This window comes from Rhinatrema bivittatum, chromosome 12 (genome assembly GCF_901001135.1).
Source record: "Rhinatrema bivittatum chromosome 12, aRhiBiv1.1, whole genome shotgun sequence".
NCBI lineage: Eukaryota > Metazoa > Chordata > Amphibia > Gymnophiona > Rhinatrematidae > Rhinatrema > Rhinatrema bivittatum.
Genome location: NC_042626.1, coordinates 65,921,517 through 65,936,991, shown reverse-complemented (window position 1 = coordinate 65,936,991; position 15,475 = coordinate 65,921,517). Strand labels below are relative to the sequence as shown.

Here is a 15,475-nt window from a genome sequence, read left to right as displayed (position 1 = left end):
GGTTTTACAATAATTAAAACAAAGGATTCTGCACCAAAAGCTTGCCTTCGCCATAACAGGAACCCTCCAGCTGCTCTCCGAGTGGTTGCGCATTTACCCTGAGAGCTTGCATCTGCTTTCTGAGCAGAAGAATCCGGGTCCTGCTGAGCCTTCTGCTAATGCATGCGTTCAGCAGTGGAGGCTGAAGTGACTTGCCTAAGATCCCAAGAAGCAGCAGTGCAATTTGAACCCTGGTCTTCTCGTGCAGTCCCAGCTCTCCAGCTCTCCCTAACTGCATCTGCATTTGGAGGGAGTCATCTTCAAACAGCCTGCACAGCATTTTCAAAGCCAACGTATGCGCCTGAGTCAGCGTTGAAAATCCTCGGCGATCGGCCGGGTCCGCGCGTGCATTGCATCACGGAAAGCTGCACCTCCTCTTCGTCGGAGGTAACTTATGTGTGTTCGCTTACGAGCAGACGTTTAAAAAAAAAAATCAAAATGTAGATGCATAAGAGCCCCGCCTGCAGAGGGCAGCTTTGTACCTGCAGGCCCGCGGCGTTTCCCCTTTCACAAGTGGCAGCGGAGGCAGAGCCTGCACCAGAGAGCATGCACGGAGGTTTGAAAACGATATCGGCAGGGTGCACGTCCTAACCCTGCTTCATTTCTCCCGTACACCCCCGTTGATTTTTACTTGTTTTATTTATTTGGATGTAGCTCACATCTGATCCCTGGTGGGGCCAAGACAATAAGGGAAGGCAATAATTACTTTTCTATTCTTGCTCCCACAATTTCTTGTACATTCCAGCATAACACCTGGTAACATTTTATTTTTAATTATTTAGTTCCATTCAATCATATTATTATTATTATTTACTGGCATCTTGAACTTTTGGAGGATTGAACATTACAACACTGGAATCAAAAGGCGCATTTCTCTCCTCCTCTGTTCTAAAACTGGATCTGAAAAGCCACAATTTGTCCTCTGGTGTTCTTCTTTGATCTTCTGCAGTTCTACAGGAGGAGGGCATGAAAGGTGCCGAAGTCGAGCGTGAGGCCTTCATCCCTGCAGCAGGTGCGGAGGAGTCCTCTTCAGCGAAGGCGGGCAGCCGCATCCTACCTTTTGCACCCACTCCCCTTTCAGACTCGTCCGAGGGGGCTTTAGACGGCACCGGCCCGGCATCAGTCAAAACGCCTGGGACTGAGACGGGTGACGGGACTGACACAAGCGCAGAAAGGAAAGAAGAGACTAAAATGCAATCCCTCTACTGTGCCACCTGCAAAGTGACGGCCAATTCTGCATCGCAGCTGCGGGCCCACAACACTGGTAAGTGCCCCAGGGGACATTTTATGTAATTTCCTAGAACACACAGAGGTCCAGATAGTGAGGTTTCTTACCTGTAACATGTGTTCTCCATGGACAGCATAGCATGCAAACAGCCACACAAGTGGGAACATCAGTCTTCAGCATAGAGTTCAGGTATTCTCAGTATGGATATGGCTCAGAAAGTTCTTGAAGGTTTTTCTGAGCATGTGTGGACTCTCCCACTCAACCGCCTGCAGTGATGACCTCCTCGGTTTTGTCCAAGAGCTTTGAGTAACAACTCTCTGTTTGTGTTATTCAAGTCTTTCCAGGGAGGTGGGAGGAATTGTGTGGCTGTTTGCATGTTGTCCACAGAGGACACCTGTTACAGGTAAGAAACTTTGCTTTCTCCATGGACAAGCACGCATAAACAGCCACACAAGTGGGACTCCCAAGCTGTGGATGTCAAAGTTATTGATATCGTGTTTAGAAACTTTGCATCCATAGTCAATGTGCAGAAAGAGTTGTTAGCCCTTGTTTTCTGGAATAACTGTCCTTAATATCGTCTTTCAGTATTCAGTATAAGGTAACGATCTAGGTAGTAATGTTTGATATATGTATTAGTATTTGACCATGTTGCAGCATATAATATTTCTGATAATGGGCATTGATTTTAAAAGGCTGTTGAGGTTGCAACGGCTCTTATTTGGTGAGGCCTTATCAATTCTGGAGGAGTTCTGTTTTCCAGTGCATATACACTGTTTAAGCCAGTTTGAAATTGTTTGTTTGGAGACCCTCTGTCCCTTCTTAAAATCAGAATAGGAAATAAATAGTTGAGTTGATTTTCTGAAAGGTTGAGTTCTATTCAAGTAGTAAAGCAGTGCTCTATTGCAATCTAGGTTATGATACATCTGTTGCGTTTTGTTCAAGTGTGGTTGAGGGAAGAAAACTGAGAGCTCAATAGGTTGATTAAAATGAAAGTCTGAGTTAACCTTTGGTAGAAACTTAGGGTTCGTTTGGGGAGATACCCTATTATCATGGAAAATGGACAATGGATAGCTAAGGCTGGAATTTGCCTATTCTTCTAGCGGTGGTAATGGCCAGCAGAAAGGAAACTTTCCATGATAAAGTTTATAATGGAATAGAGACAAGTGGTTCGAAAGGCAGAGCTGTTAATTTTCGGGCCGATTCAGTAAAGTCCGCGGGAGAGCGGACGAACGCCTGCTCTCCCGGCGCGCGCACAGGCCACTCGCCTGTGCACGCGATTCTGTATTTAAATTAGGTGGTGCAGTAGGAACAGGCAAAAGGAGGCGCTAGGGACACTAGCGCGTCCCTAGCACCTCCTTTTGACCCGGAGCGGTGGCTATCAGCGGGTTTGACAGCCGACGCTCAATTTTGCCGGCATCTGTTCTTGAGCCTGCTGACAGCCACGGGCTCGGAAACTGGATGCCGGCAAAATTGAGCGTCTGGTTTTTCGGCCTGGCAGCCGCCGGCCCATTTAAAAAATTTTTTTCTTTTTTTACCCTTTGGGACCTCCGACAATATCACCATGATATTAAGTCAGAGGGTGCACAGAAAAGCAGTTTTTACTGATCTTCAGTGCACTTTCCCGGTGCCGGCAGAAACTAGCGCCTACCTTTGGGTAGGCGCTAATTTCTTAAAGTAAAATGTGCAGCTTGGCTGCACATTTTACTTTCTGTATCGCGTGGGCACACCTAATAGGGCCGTCAACATGCATTTGCATGTTGAGGGCGCTATTAGGTGCCGCGGGTTGGACGCGCGTTTTCCTCCCCTTACTGAATAAGGGGTAAGGGAAAACGCGCGTCCAAGGGCAGGTTAACAGTGCACTCCATCGGCCTGTTTGTTAGCATGTAAGTTAAATCCCAAGCTTGCATTGCTGGCCGCAAAGGTGGTCTTATGTTACGAAGGCCCTTCATTAAATGCTGTATTAGCAGGCTTTGAGCTATTGGGTTTATAAAGTTAGAGAATGGTATGCTGCTATGGCACTTAGATGCACCCTGATAATGGAGCTTGATAAGTTTTGTGTGCTTAGATGGAGCAGATATTTAGTAGCTGTTCTGGACTGCAAGATTCAGGTTGAAAATGATGTGAGACACACCAGATAACAAACCTCTTCCATTTGCTAGTGTATGCATTTTGTGCAGAGGGCTTTATTGATGCCTTTAGTATGTGAATAATCACAGGAGAGAGATTTAGCAAATCATAGGAGTTTCTAATTTCCATGCTGTCAGTGCCAGTGATATTAGATTTGAATGCATTGTGGTACCATTGTTTTGGGTGATGAGGTCGTGCTTGCAAGGTAGACGAACAGGATTCGCTATTGACAGTCGCTTGAGCCAAGGGACCCATGATTGATTTAGCCAGAATGCTGTTTTTTCTCAACTTCAATATCACTTTCATGATTAGAGGGTTTGGTGGGAAGATGTAGGCAAAGAGATGAGACCATGGAATTGCAAACGCATCTTGTGCAACCGCTCGAGACGAATACGTTTTGAAGCAAAACGTGTTTAACGTCTTGTTGCAAGGTGTAGCAAATAGATCTTGGGAGTGTTCCATATCCTGAAGATGGATCGTAGGATTTGATTGTTTATATCCCAGTCGTGGGGTTTAATTGTGTGCTCAGGTGATCTGCCGACACATTTTCCTTTCCTGGCAAGTATACTGCAGAGAACGTATCTGCATCAATATTGCAAAGTCCCATATGCGGCAGGCAAGTTTTCATAGCTTGTACGAATCTGTTCCTCCTTGCTTGTTGATATAAAACATGGTGACCTGATTGTCTGTCTGAATCTGGACTGTTGAGTACACAATGTGAGATTTGAAAGCTTTTAACGCATTGTAAACTGCCAACATTTCCAATCGGTTTATATGTATTCGTGCATCCAGTTTGCACCTTTGACTCTGAGTGATCTTGTCTCTGTAGTGCGCACCCTAGCCAAGAAGAGATATATGTTTATCAAATTCTGTTTTGGCTTTTGTAAAGAATCGTATTCTTACCAACATGTCAAGTTGGCGGTGCTTGTCCACCAAAGAAGAGATTCCTTCAAATGACCTGTTACTGGGATTTTGGTTGACATGCTCTGTCTGACAACTCTGTTGCCAATAATATTTTAGATGCCACTGCGGATCTTCTCATTCTTAGTCTTGTATTCAGTACTGTGTGGACCATTGATGAGATGTGTCTGATTATCCTGAGCATTTTTTTGGCATTTGTACTGCTTTTGCTAAATTGGATTTGAATTAAAATTAAAAGCATTTCTGCTCTTCTTAGTGGGAGAAAAGCCTTCATTTTTCTGGTGTTGAGAATGGCCTCAATAAATTCTAAATTTTGAGACGGCTGGAGATTTGATTTCTCGAAGTTTATTATGAATCCTAAGCCTCGAAGAACAAGTATCACTATTTTTTTTAACTCTTTATTTATGAATTTTTAACAATACAGAAAGTAAAATCTTAAAACATAATTAAATGAAATAGTAGTAACTCCTTTACCAACCCTCCCATGGACCCGAACCAAGAGCACAGTATGAACAGAATAAGTGTAATATGCAAGTATACCCAAGTTTAATCCAGCAGCACATAACTTTTGCCAGCAACAGCTGAAGTGCGTTATTACACAAGGAATGTCTTCCTGTAAACTGACAATTTCCGTTTGAGTGTAAGTGAGCTTCTCCACAAGAGCAATCTCGTGTACCTGCCACAGCCATCATTCCAATGTAGGAGGTGATTTTCACATTAGCACGATAGTAAATTGTCCTGCATGAATTAAATGATCAGCTAGTTTTCTTTGTGCAACCGTGAGGGTATGTTTCTTCCATAAGCCGAATAAACACAGTTCAGGGGTCTGGGTTATTTCCTTGCCAGAATAAGATAACACACCCTTAACACTGCTTTCCAGACGAGATCAATATGTTTACAGGTCTACCACATGTGGACATAGGAGCCTTACAGGCCACATCCACACCAACATAGGCTGATAGAAGTGGGACTAAAGTTAGCATAAAACAAAGGATACCGATAAGCCCTGTGAAGAAGCTTCACCATAACTTCCACCCGTCTGGCACATAATGAAATCTTATGAGCTTTTTCCCAAAGAAATTTCCAATGTTGACTAGTTAAATCAAGTTGTAGGTTGCTATTCCACTGTTGAATGATGTTGGGAGGTGGGTCCTGCATACCTTGAACATTCAATAAAGCTTTATAGAAAAGAGAAATTCCCCTGCAGGGAAGGGTATCCTGAGTAAGTATTCGTATAACAGGATGCGGGATGTATCACTATTTTGATATGTTGAATGCTTTCTAATCTTGTTCTTGCTGTGATCAGCCAGTCGTCTAAATATGGGAATACAAGTATATTCTGTATTCGGATGTGAGCTGCTATTATTCCTAATATCTTTGTGAACACTCTCGGTGTAGATGAAAGGCTGGATGGTAAGGCTTGATACAGGAAGTGGCACTTTTGAAATGTGAAACGGAGGAATTTTCTATGTTCCAGCCTTATGGGAATGAGAGTGTAGGAGTCCTTTACATCTATGGTTGTTAACCAATTGTTTGATTGTAGAAGTGGCATTATTATTTGCAATGAATGATTATGGAACTTCTCTTTTCGAAGATGTTTGTTTAATAAGCGTATATCTAAAATTGGATGGAGGTCGCCTGCTTTTTTCGGAATTAGGAAGTACTTTGAGATGGTGGCACCTTGGCAATGGCTTGTGACTGAAGCAGGGGAAAAATATCATCTCAAAGTCTTTTTTTATTTTGAGACGGAAGATGGATTAGTCTTGCAATAATGATTCTTGGGGAGTTTTTCAAAACTTAAAAGATTGCAACATCCAACGATCTGATGTTATATTTTCCCAAGCCTTGAAAAGTTTCATCATTCTACCCCCAGTTGGAGCATTGGTGGAGTACTGGAGGTTGTTTTGGCTTTCAAAAACTGGGCTGAGAATGTTGTTGAGAGGGACGAATAGAGTGCACTGGTCTTCAGAATATGAATTGGACAAAGTTATATTATGCTTTGTCTTCGCTGGTGCCTTTTTTGAGAGGTAGTAGATGGTTTATGTTTACTTGATTCTGGTGAGCTATATGAATTGGATGGAGTAAGCCTTGCAGAAAACAGGCTTAATCTTGGTGCTGATGGATCACGTCACTCTAAACTCTGGATTGAGTCCTGTTCTGATTGACTTGAAGCATCATTATCAAATGCTTCCTCTGGGTTGGCTCCATGATCTGCACCAATTTCGGCACTGACAATAGCGCTGATTTCTGCATCGTGACTGGCACCAAGGTCTGTGCTAATTTTAGTGCCGAGACGAGTGGTGCCGTGTAGATGCTTGTGCTATAGTCTTTGGAGCTGAAGATGGTGCCGTGGTTTGTGCCAATGTTAGCTTCGTCCCAATCTTCAATTTGGGGCATGCATCGATTTTGATGGGGATTGCGCTGTGTCATGCGCCCTACGATGTTTCAACTCATGCCGATAGTCGCGTCAAATGCCAAAATGAATTAGAGGGTGAGATAGAAAAACTTGGTCTTTTTCTTGGATCTTTAGATATGGACGATTGCCAACACCATTTATGATCCTTATTTTTTCTTGGAGACCAAACTCTACTCCTTACCCGTGAATGAGAGGAATTGGAGGAGGAATTTGTTGGTGACTTTGATCTCGATCTGTTATGTCACTTTTTTGGCAATTTCGTGTTTTTATAAGATTTTTTTTCTTTTTGCCTTTACCATCACCAGTATGGGCAATCTCATACTGGAGCTTTAGCTCTCTGTATGCTCATGTCCTCGGTGACATACTGCCACAAAACAAAATTTGTAGAGTTGTGACTTGTTCCCAAACAACGTAGGCAAATATGATGCATATCTCTGGACATCTTACGTTGACATTTCTCGCACTCTTTGAAAGGGGTTTGCCCTTTTCTTGTCGACATTTTGAAAGAAGTTGAAGAGAGGATCAATGCCCATCAGTTTGTGAAAGCGGCTAAAAGAAAACAGAGGATGTTGTCACTGCTGGCGGATGAGCGGGAAAGACCACGAATGCTCAGAAAAATCTTCAAGAACTTTCTGAGCTGTATCTATACTGAGCATGCCCAAACTCTACTCTGAAGGCAGATGTTCCCACTTCTGTGGCTATTTATGAGTGCTTGTCCAAGGAGACTCAAAGGTTTTGTCCGCTCCTAGTGGCCAGGCATACATGCAAGGGGTGGTTTCCTCCCAAAAATGAACTGCACACGTTCTGTGCACCCGCTTCTTCTGCAGGCGGACAAACGGGGTGTGTATGTGTGCAAAATGGTGCATGGCCGTGTGGAAATCACGCAGCTTTCCTTTCCAGACCTAAACGCACCTCCCCGGGAACGCCTTTCTTTTTTTAATCCAGCCAGCATCCATGTTATGAAAGTATTCACAAACATTTTGGCTACTCTGAGTGGGGAGGGCAGTCTACCCAGGTACTAGGCTAGATCCCTGTAAGGATTCTCCTTCCTGTGTAAGCACTGGCTAACCTCAAACCACCAGTAAGAAGTTGGAGAATTATTTTTTTGTTCATTAATAAAAAAATAAAAAAGTGGCACTTTAGAGGAAGCAAAATATGCAACTGTCACATTTACATATCAATGAGCAATGTTATTAACTGCAGAAACTCTAGGAAGAGAGTCAGATTATTTAAGCTAGTGGTGAATGGCTCTGCAAGCCAGTGCTAATTCCATTTTATTCCTTGGAATACTGTTTTTCAGTTTTACAGGGATGGAGCATCATTTGAGAGGATTGATGCTTTGATTTGGCCTTGCTCTGTTGAACAGATTCTTTCTTCTTTTACCCCCAGGAGCCAAGCACAAGTCCACTCTCAGGGGGCACAATGCTCAGGCTAAGAGAGGGAGAGGAAAGTTTCTATCCAGGACAGGGCACAGATCCAAGAGGATTGGCAACAAAGGCAGCATTAATGTCCAGAGCAAGGCCTTCCACTGCAGTATGTGTGGGGTCTACGTCAACTCGGAAACACAGCTGAAACAGGTGAGGGTATTTTCTGGGTATAATAGAGCCTAGGGGTGGGCAGGGCAGGGTGGAAGTTAGAGCATTGGTCTATGGGGCTACAGCAGTGACATACTCACTGCTCATTCTCACCTTCAATAATATCATTATCTTGCCCTGTGCTTGAGCTTGGACTGTAAGCTCCTTATGGCGAGGCCATTATAACCATGTGGATATTGTGTATAGTGCTGTGTAGGCTGATGACGCTACTTATGTAGCATTACAACTTATAGGCTGAAAAAGAGCCTAAATCTAAGCAGCCTAGACCGAGGCCTTCCATTTTGCCACCAGAAGTTAGACTTAATTGGCTAGTGGTGAGAGTCACCTCCTGCCCAACGAATGGCTGTACTGCCACCTGCATTTAGAGCAGCTAACCTTAGCAAATCAGCCCTAAACCATTTTCAGTGGGGGCAATGTAGCTGCCCAACTCCTGAAATTAAGTGGCTGGATCATTTGAAAAACTGACTCTAGATTACTGCGTTGATTTAGGATGCTCTGTTCCTATTCCCTCAACTGCAGACTGCACCCAGTCTAGTGATGAATAACACTGTGAAATGTGGTTCAGTAATAGAGTACAAGAGCTGGAACAAGCAGCGCCAGCTGAGGAGCAACATGGCCCCACCCACTCAAAATAACAGTCCCTGATCAGCAGGAGGAGCAGCATAGGCTGCAGGTATTAGGAGAAGGAGGCAGAGAAGTGTCAACCCCTGCAACCTAAAGAAAGGAAGATCATCGAGAATCACAGGGCCTGAAGGAGGAGGCTGTTGCTGTTGGCCTTGTGCTTCTGGGGGAGGGGATGAAAGAGAGATGTCTGTCTGTGTGTGAGAGAGAGATGTCTGTGTGTGTGAGAGAGAGATGTCTGTGTGTGAGAGAGAGATGTCTGTCTGTCTGTGAGAGAGAGAGATGTCTGTCTGTGTGTGTGTGAGAGAGAAAGAGATGTCTGTCTGTGTGTATGTGTGTGTGTGTGTGAGAGAGAGATGTCTGTCTGTGTGTATGTGAGAGAGAGGGCATGTCATAGTGTATGAGAGAGATGTCTGTCTGCGTATGTATGTATGCGAGAGCATGTATTTGTGTATGTAAGAGAGAGCATGTCTGTGTGTATGTATCAGAGAGAGAGAGGGGGAATGTCTGTGTGTGTGTTTGAGTGAGCAAACATGTTTGTCTATATGAGATAGATAGGAGAAAGTTTGTGAGCAATAACCTTTGTTCTGTCCCACTGCTGATCCACGACAATCTCAGGGCATCTGCAAATCAAAAGATCCCTGGTATGGACAGCAGGGGATTTTTTTAATCTTTAATTTTAATTATTGGGTGCTGTTAAATGTATCTGCTGTTTTTAAATAGCTTATTGGTATTTGGAAAATTTGTATGAATTTTAGATTATTGCATGTTGTTCTCTTCATCACCTCTAGTGATAATGCATGTTTTGTATTTTATTGTTTGTTTTATGAGGAATGACGATTTCTGTTTTTGCATTGCATACAAAGTTTTCAGTTCAGTTTTTGTCTACACATTTTCTTTTTATAGTTTGTGGTATCTTTATTCTTATTTGGTGAGGGGTCTGTCTGTGTTCTGCATGTGTGACTGAGGTGAGGTATTCTACTAGCGTGTAATTTCTGTGAAGGTATCTGGTTTGTTCTGTTTTCCTAAAAGGAAATGTATTGATGTTTTAGGGCCTGGTGTAATATGTGAAGTGTTGCCCTTTCATAGGTAGGATTGTTTGCTGGCAATTAGTGCTGATTTGGTATGGGAGGTTTACTGTATAGAAATTGTACTACAGTTTATTCATGGTTTTCTGAGGGCCAAGTCCAAACTCAACAAACATTAAAATAGGCCAGTGGCATGTGGGCAGGGCCTTCAAGGGATTCAGTGAATCCCCAGCCCATAGGCATCGCTTCAGAGTGGCAATTGCCACCCCGAATTTATATATCAGATCGGGCAGGGATAGACCAAAACCCTGCTCTATCCAATAGCATCACACTTAGCTACCCCCCCCCCCCCCCCCACCATGGGCAGCAGGAGTCGCATTTATCCAAACATCATTTCCTGCTGCCGCGGGGCCAGTCTCGTGACTCTTACTGCAAGACCAGCCCCACGGCAGCAGGAGGAGATGTTTGGATAAACGTGATTCCTGCTGTTGCCCACCCCATAACTCAGCAGACTTCTGCAGAGGAGCCTGTCCCGCGAAGGCTGACTAGCGAGATCTGATGCAGTGGCCACCAGCAAACTTCATCCCGCTGCAGGCAAAAGAGGGGGAGAAAGACACAGTGACTGCCAGCGGACCTCATCCTGCTGGTTGCTAAAGAGAGGAGAAGGATGTGGTGACTGCCAATGGACCCTATCCTGCTGGCAACAAAAGAGAAGGACATGGTGGCCGCCAGCGGACTCCATCCCGCTGGAAGCCAAAGAGAGAAAGACACAATGGCCGCCAATGGACCCGATCTTGCTGGCTGCTGAAGAAGAGGCCCAGGCCCTGTGTGTGTGTGTGTGGCTGGGTGGGTGACTGCTTGTGTCTGTGTGTGTGGAGGGGTGACTGTCTGTGTGTAGATGACTTCCTGGATGTGTGCATGTGGATGGATGAGATCTGTTCTGTGTGGGGTGGGTGGGTGACTGATTTTTATATAGGTGGGAGTGAGAGCCTGTGTGTATGTGTGACTGCCTGTGTATGTATGGATGGGTGGGTGAGAGCCTGCGTGCATGTTTGTGGGTGAGATCCTGTGTATGTGTGAGTGAGAGGCTGGGTGTGGATGTAGGTGTAGATGAGAACCAGTGTTGGGTGAGAGCCAATGCATGTGTGTCTGGGTATGTGTGAGGGCCTGTGTGTGTGAGTGAAAGGGTAAAGTTTGTCCATCCCTCAATCCACAACAATTTCAGAGTGGCTGGAAATCGAAACATCCCAAGTATGAAGAGAGGGAGATTTTTAAAAATCCTTATTAGTTTCATTATTGGATGTTTTATTAATCAATTTTAAAATATTTTTTATTAGTATGGTTTTTCTTGTATGATTGTTTTATATTTCTTTATTTTGTTGTTTGTTGGTCTCATAATTTGCCTTTGGTAAAAGTCTGTCTAGGTTCTGTATGTGTGGTCGAGGAGAGGGATTCTGCTAGTTTATAGTTTTTAGGGATCCGTCTTGCTCAGTTTTCAGTAGGAGGTGTATTGGTCTTCTAGGGCCTGATGTAATATTTGCAATGCTGCTCTTTCCTGGGTAGAGTTATTGCTATTGAGTCCTGGGAGTTAGTGTTGTGTTGAAATGGCAGATTTGTCTCTTGGGGTAAACTGTATTCTTGGGAGGCTATGATAGCTTTTATCCAGAAATACTGTATGGGAGTTACTGAGACAATCTAGTTGTGAATGTCTCTGATCGGACATCTAAAGAAGGGACTTACTTAATTTTAAAAGCTTTTGTATAATATTTTTAGGTACATGTATTTTTTTATTTTACAGGTATCTTATTTATTTATTTAGAATTTTATATTTTGCTTTTCGGCACTTCAAAGTGCACATCAAAGCGGATTACATTCAGGTACTATAGGTACTCCCCTATCCCCACAGGGCTTACAATCTCATTTTTGTACCTGGCTTGTTTGTTTTCTAAATAGGAGGTATATTGGTGTTTTAGGGCCTGATGTAATATTTGCAGTATTGGCTTTTCGCAGGTAAGGTTATAGTTTGAGTGCTGGCATTTAGTGCTGTTTCTAGTATGGGAGGTTTACTATATTATAGGGATGTGAATCGTTTTTTAACGATTAAAATTATCGTCCGATAATTTTAATATCGTCTTAAATCGTTATAGAACACGATACAATAGAAATTCTAACGATTTATCGTTAAAAATCGTTAAATCGTGTTAGTTCGCACTAACGGGAGTTAGTGCGCACTAACTCGAGATAGTGCGCACTAACTGAAAATGATACAAATTGACACTTTCCAGGTCAGTAAAGGTCAGTTAGGAATGAATATGTGTTCCTATTGGCTGGCTGCCCTCTTATCTATTGATGTTAACCAGGTTCCCACTGAGGTGATGGTTGGGGGGATGGGAAATGCAAATGGAAACTCAGGAACACTAACAGAAAATGATACAAATTATTGACACTATCCAGGTCAGTAAAGGTCAGTTAGGAATGAATATGTATTCCTATTGGCTGGCTGCCCTCTTATCTATTGATGTTACCAAGGTTCCAACTGAGGTGATGGTTGGGGGGATGGGAAATGAAAACTGTTGGTAGTTGACAAAAAAAGTAATGTGATCAGTCAATATGACTAGAACCTGTGCCCTATTCCTGATACCAGGGGTGTTGTGATCTTCCTGCACTCAGTGCCCTATCCCTGATACCAGTCTGAGACAGCTCCCTCCCTGCATTACTAGTGAGAGGCTGGCTTCACAGACAGGGGGAGCTGCCTGACCCTCACTCCTGACTTCCCCCATGTCCCAGCTAGTGAATGGTGTGTGGGTGAGGGGGGGGGGGAGGATGGTGAAGTCTGAGACAGCTCCCTCCCTGCATTACTAGTGAGAGGCTGGCTTCACAGACAGGGGGGAGCTGCCTGACCCTCACTCCTAACTTCCCCCATGTCCCAGCTAGTGAATGGTGTGTGGGTGAGGGGGGGGGGGGGGAGGATGGTGAAGTCTGAGACAGCTCCCTCCCTGCATTACTAGTAAGAGGCTGGCTTCACAGACAGGGGGGAGCTGCCTGACCCTCACTCCTGACTTCCCCCATGTCCCAGCTAGTGAATGGTGTGTGGGTGAGGGGGGGGGAGGATGGTGAAGTCTGAGACAGCTCCCTCCCTGCATTACTAGTGAGAGGCTGGCTTCACAGACAGGGGGGAGCTGCCTGACCCTCACTCCTGACTTCCCCCATGTCCCAGCTAGTGAATGGTGTGTGGGTGAGGGGGGGGGGGGAGGATGGTGAAATCTGAGACAGCTCCCTCCCTGCATTACTAGTGAGAGGCTGGCTTCACAGACAGGGGGGAGCTGCCTGACCCTCACTCCTGACTTCCCCCATGTCCCAGCTAGTGAATGGTGTGTGGGTGAGGGGGGGGGGGAGGATGGTGAAGTCTGAGACAGCTCCCTTTCTGCATTACTAGTGAGAGGCTGGCTTCACAGACAGGGGGGAGCTGCCTGACCCTCACTCCTGACTTCCCCCATGTCCCAGCTAGTGAATGGTGTGTGGGTGAGGGGGGGGGGGGGAGGATGGTGAAGTCTGAGACAGGTCCCTCCCTGCATTACTAGTGAGAGGCTGGCTTCACAGACAGGGGGGAGCTGCCTGACCCTCACTCCTGACTTCCCCCATGTCCCAGCTAGTGAATGGTGTGTGGGTGAGGGGGGGGGAGGATGGTGAAGTCTGAGACAGCTCCCTCCCTGCATTACTAGTGAGAGGCTGGCTTCACAGACAGGGGGGAGCTGCCTGACCCTCACTCCTGACTTCCCCCATGTCCCAGCTAGTGAATGGTGTGTGGGTGAGGGGGGGGGGGGAGGATGGTGAAGTCTGAGACAGCTCCCTCCCTGCATTACTAGTGAGAGGCTGGCTTCACAGACAGGGGGGGAGCTGCCTGACCCTCACTCCTCCGGGGTATTGTGATCTTCCTGCACACAGTGCCCTATCCCTAATACCAAGGGTGTTGTGATCTTCCTGCACACAGTGCCCTATTCCTGATACCAGGAGTGTTGTGATCTTCCTGCATGCAGTGCCCTATCCCTGATACCGGGATGTGTGCAAGAAGATCCCAACACCCCCGGTATCAGGAATAGGGCACTGTGTGCAGGAAATCACAACACTCCTGGTATTAATAGGGATAGGGCACTGTGTGCAGGAAGATCACAACACTCCTGGTATTAATAGGGATAGGGCACTGTGTGCAGGAAGATCACAACACCCCTGGTGCCAGGGTTAGGGCACTGTGTGCAGGAAGATCACAACACTCCTGGTATTAATAGGGATAGGGCACTGTGTGCAGGAAGATCACAATACCCCTGGTATCAGGGTTAGGGCACAAGTTCTAGTCACATTGACTGATCACATTACTTGTTTTGTCAAGCTACCAACTGTTTCCATTTCCCATCCCCCATATACTGTCAGTGGGAAGCTTGGTAACATGAATAAATAAGAGGGCAGCCAATAGGAATACATATTCATTCCTAAACTGACCTTAACTGACCTGAAAAGTGTCAAATTGTATCATTTTCAGTTAGTGCGCACTAACTCCCAGTTAGTGCGCACTAACTCCCGTTAGTGCGCACTAACTCGAGTTAGTGCGCACTATTCGGAAAAAACGATTTTTAACGATTTTTTAACTAAAAAATCGTGCCTAACACGATTTTCTTGCCCTGCCACACGATTTCTATCGTTAAGACGATATGGAAAACGATTCACATCTCTACTATATTACAATTGTTTATTCATGGCTTTCTGAGGGCCAAGCCCACACCTGTTACATGTTACAACAGGCCTAATGCGATATGGGTTCCCTGTGTCTTTTGAATCTAGGGGAGAAGAGTTTGAGGAGTGAGACTGCTGGGGGGGGGGGGGAGGGGGGCGGAGGAAGGATGGGTGGCGCATGTGATATCGCAAAGTGAATGTCGGTATATAAAAACTATAAATAAATAAATGAATGTGGGAGGGGGAAAGGGACTGAGGGAGCGAGAATGAATCCCCTGCTATAAATGTCACTGCATGCAACTGCAATAGGTCTAATACCTATTTGTCCTTTTTGCTTTTTTCTGCAGGTTTTTCTGGTTGGCACCACAGCAGTGCATGTAAATATAATATACCTGTTGGGATATTTTTTACCTCAGAAGACTGTACTTTGAATATTCTTTTTTTATGTAAAATTATCATAAATGCATAACTTTTAATTGTGTGTGGGGAGGGTGTGACCTGGGAGGGGAGGGGAGGGGGCGGCAGGCTGTAAGTTTTGCCTTGGACGCCTAATACTGTTGCACCAGCCCTGGCTGGGAATTACAGGCCGGTTAGTCTGACTTCTGTGGTGAGTGAATTAATGGAATTGCTGCTAAAACAGAGGATAGTGCAGTTTCTGGAATCCTAATGGATTGCAAGATGCGAGGCAGCAGGGTTTTACCAGAGGTAAATCTTGTCAAACGGATCTGATCAATTTCTTATGGGGACCAGAGAGTTGGAGCAGGGAAGAGCG

The 15,475-nt window shown here is 45.0% G+C and overlaps 1 protein-coding gene across 5 annotated transcripts in view; it reads left to right on the top strand.

The window, feature by feature from the left end:
• The window catches only part of LOC115073630 (transmembrane protein C17orf113-like), a 167,655-nt gene that overhangs the window by 129,125 nt on the left and 23,055 nt on the right, over window positions 1–15,475 (top strand). For 4 of the 5 annotated variants that reach the window (XM_029572226.1, XM_029572228.1, XM_029572225.1 and 1 more), the window contains 2 exons: window positions 989–1,303; window positions 8,121–8,308. In XM_029572226.1, the coding sequence (XP_029428086.1) occupies window positions 989–1,303; window positions 8,121–8,308 (503 nt within the window). The remainder of the gene's footprint in view (window positions 1–988; window positions 1,304–8,120; window positions 8,309–15,475) is intronic. The other variant, XM_029572230.1, reaches the window with a different exon arrangement.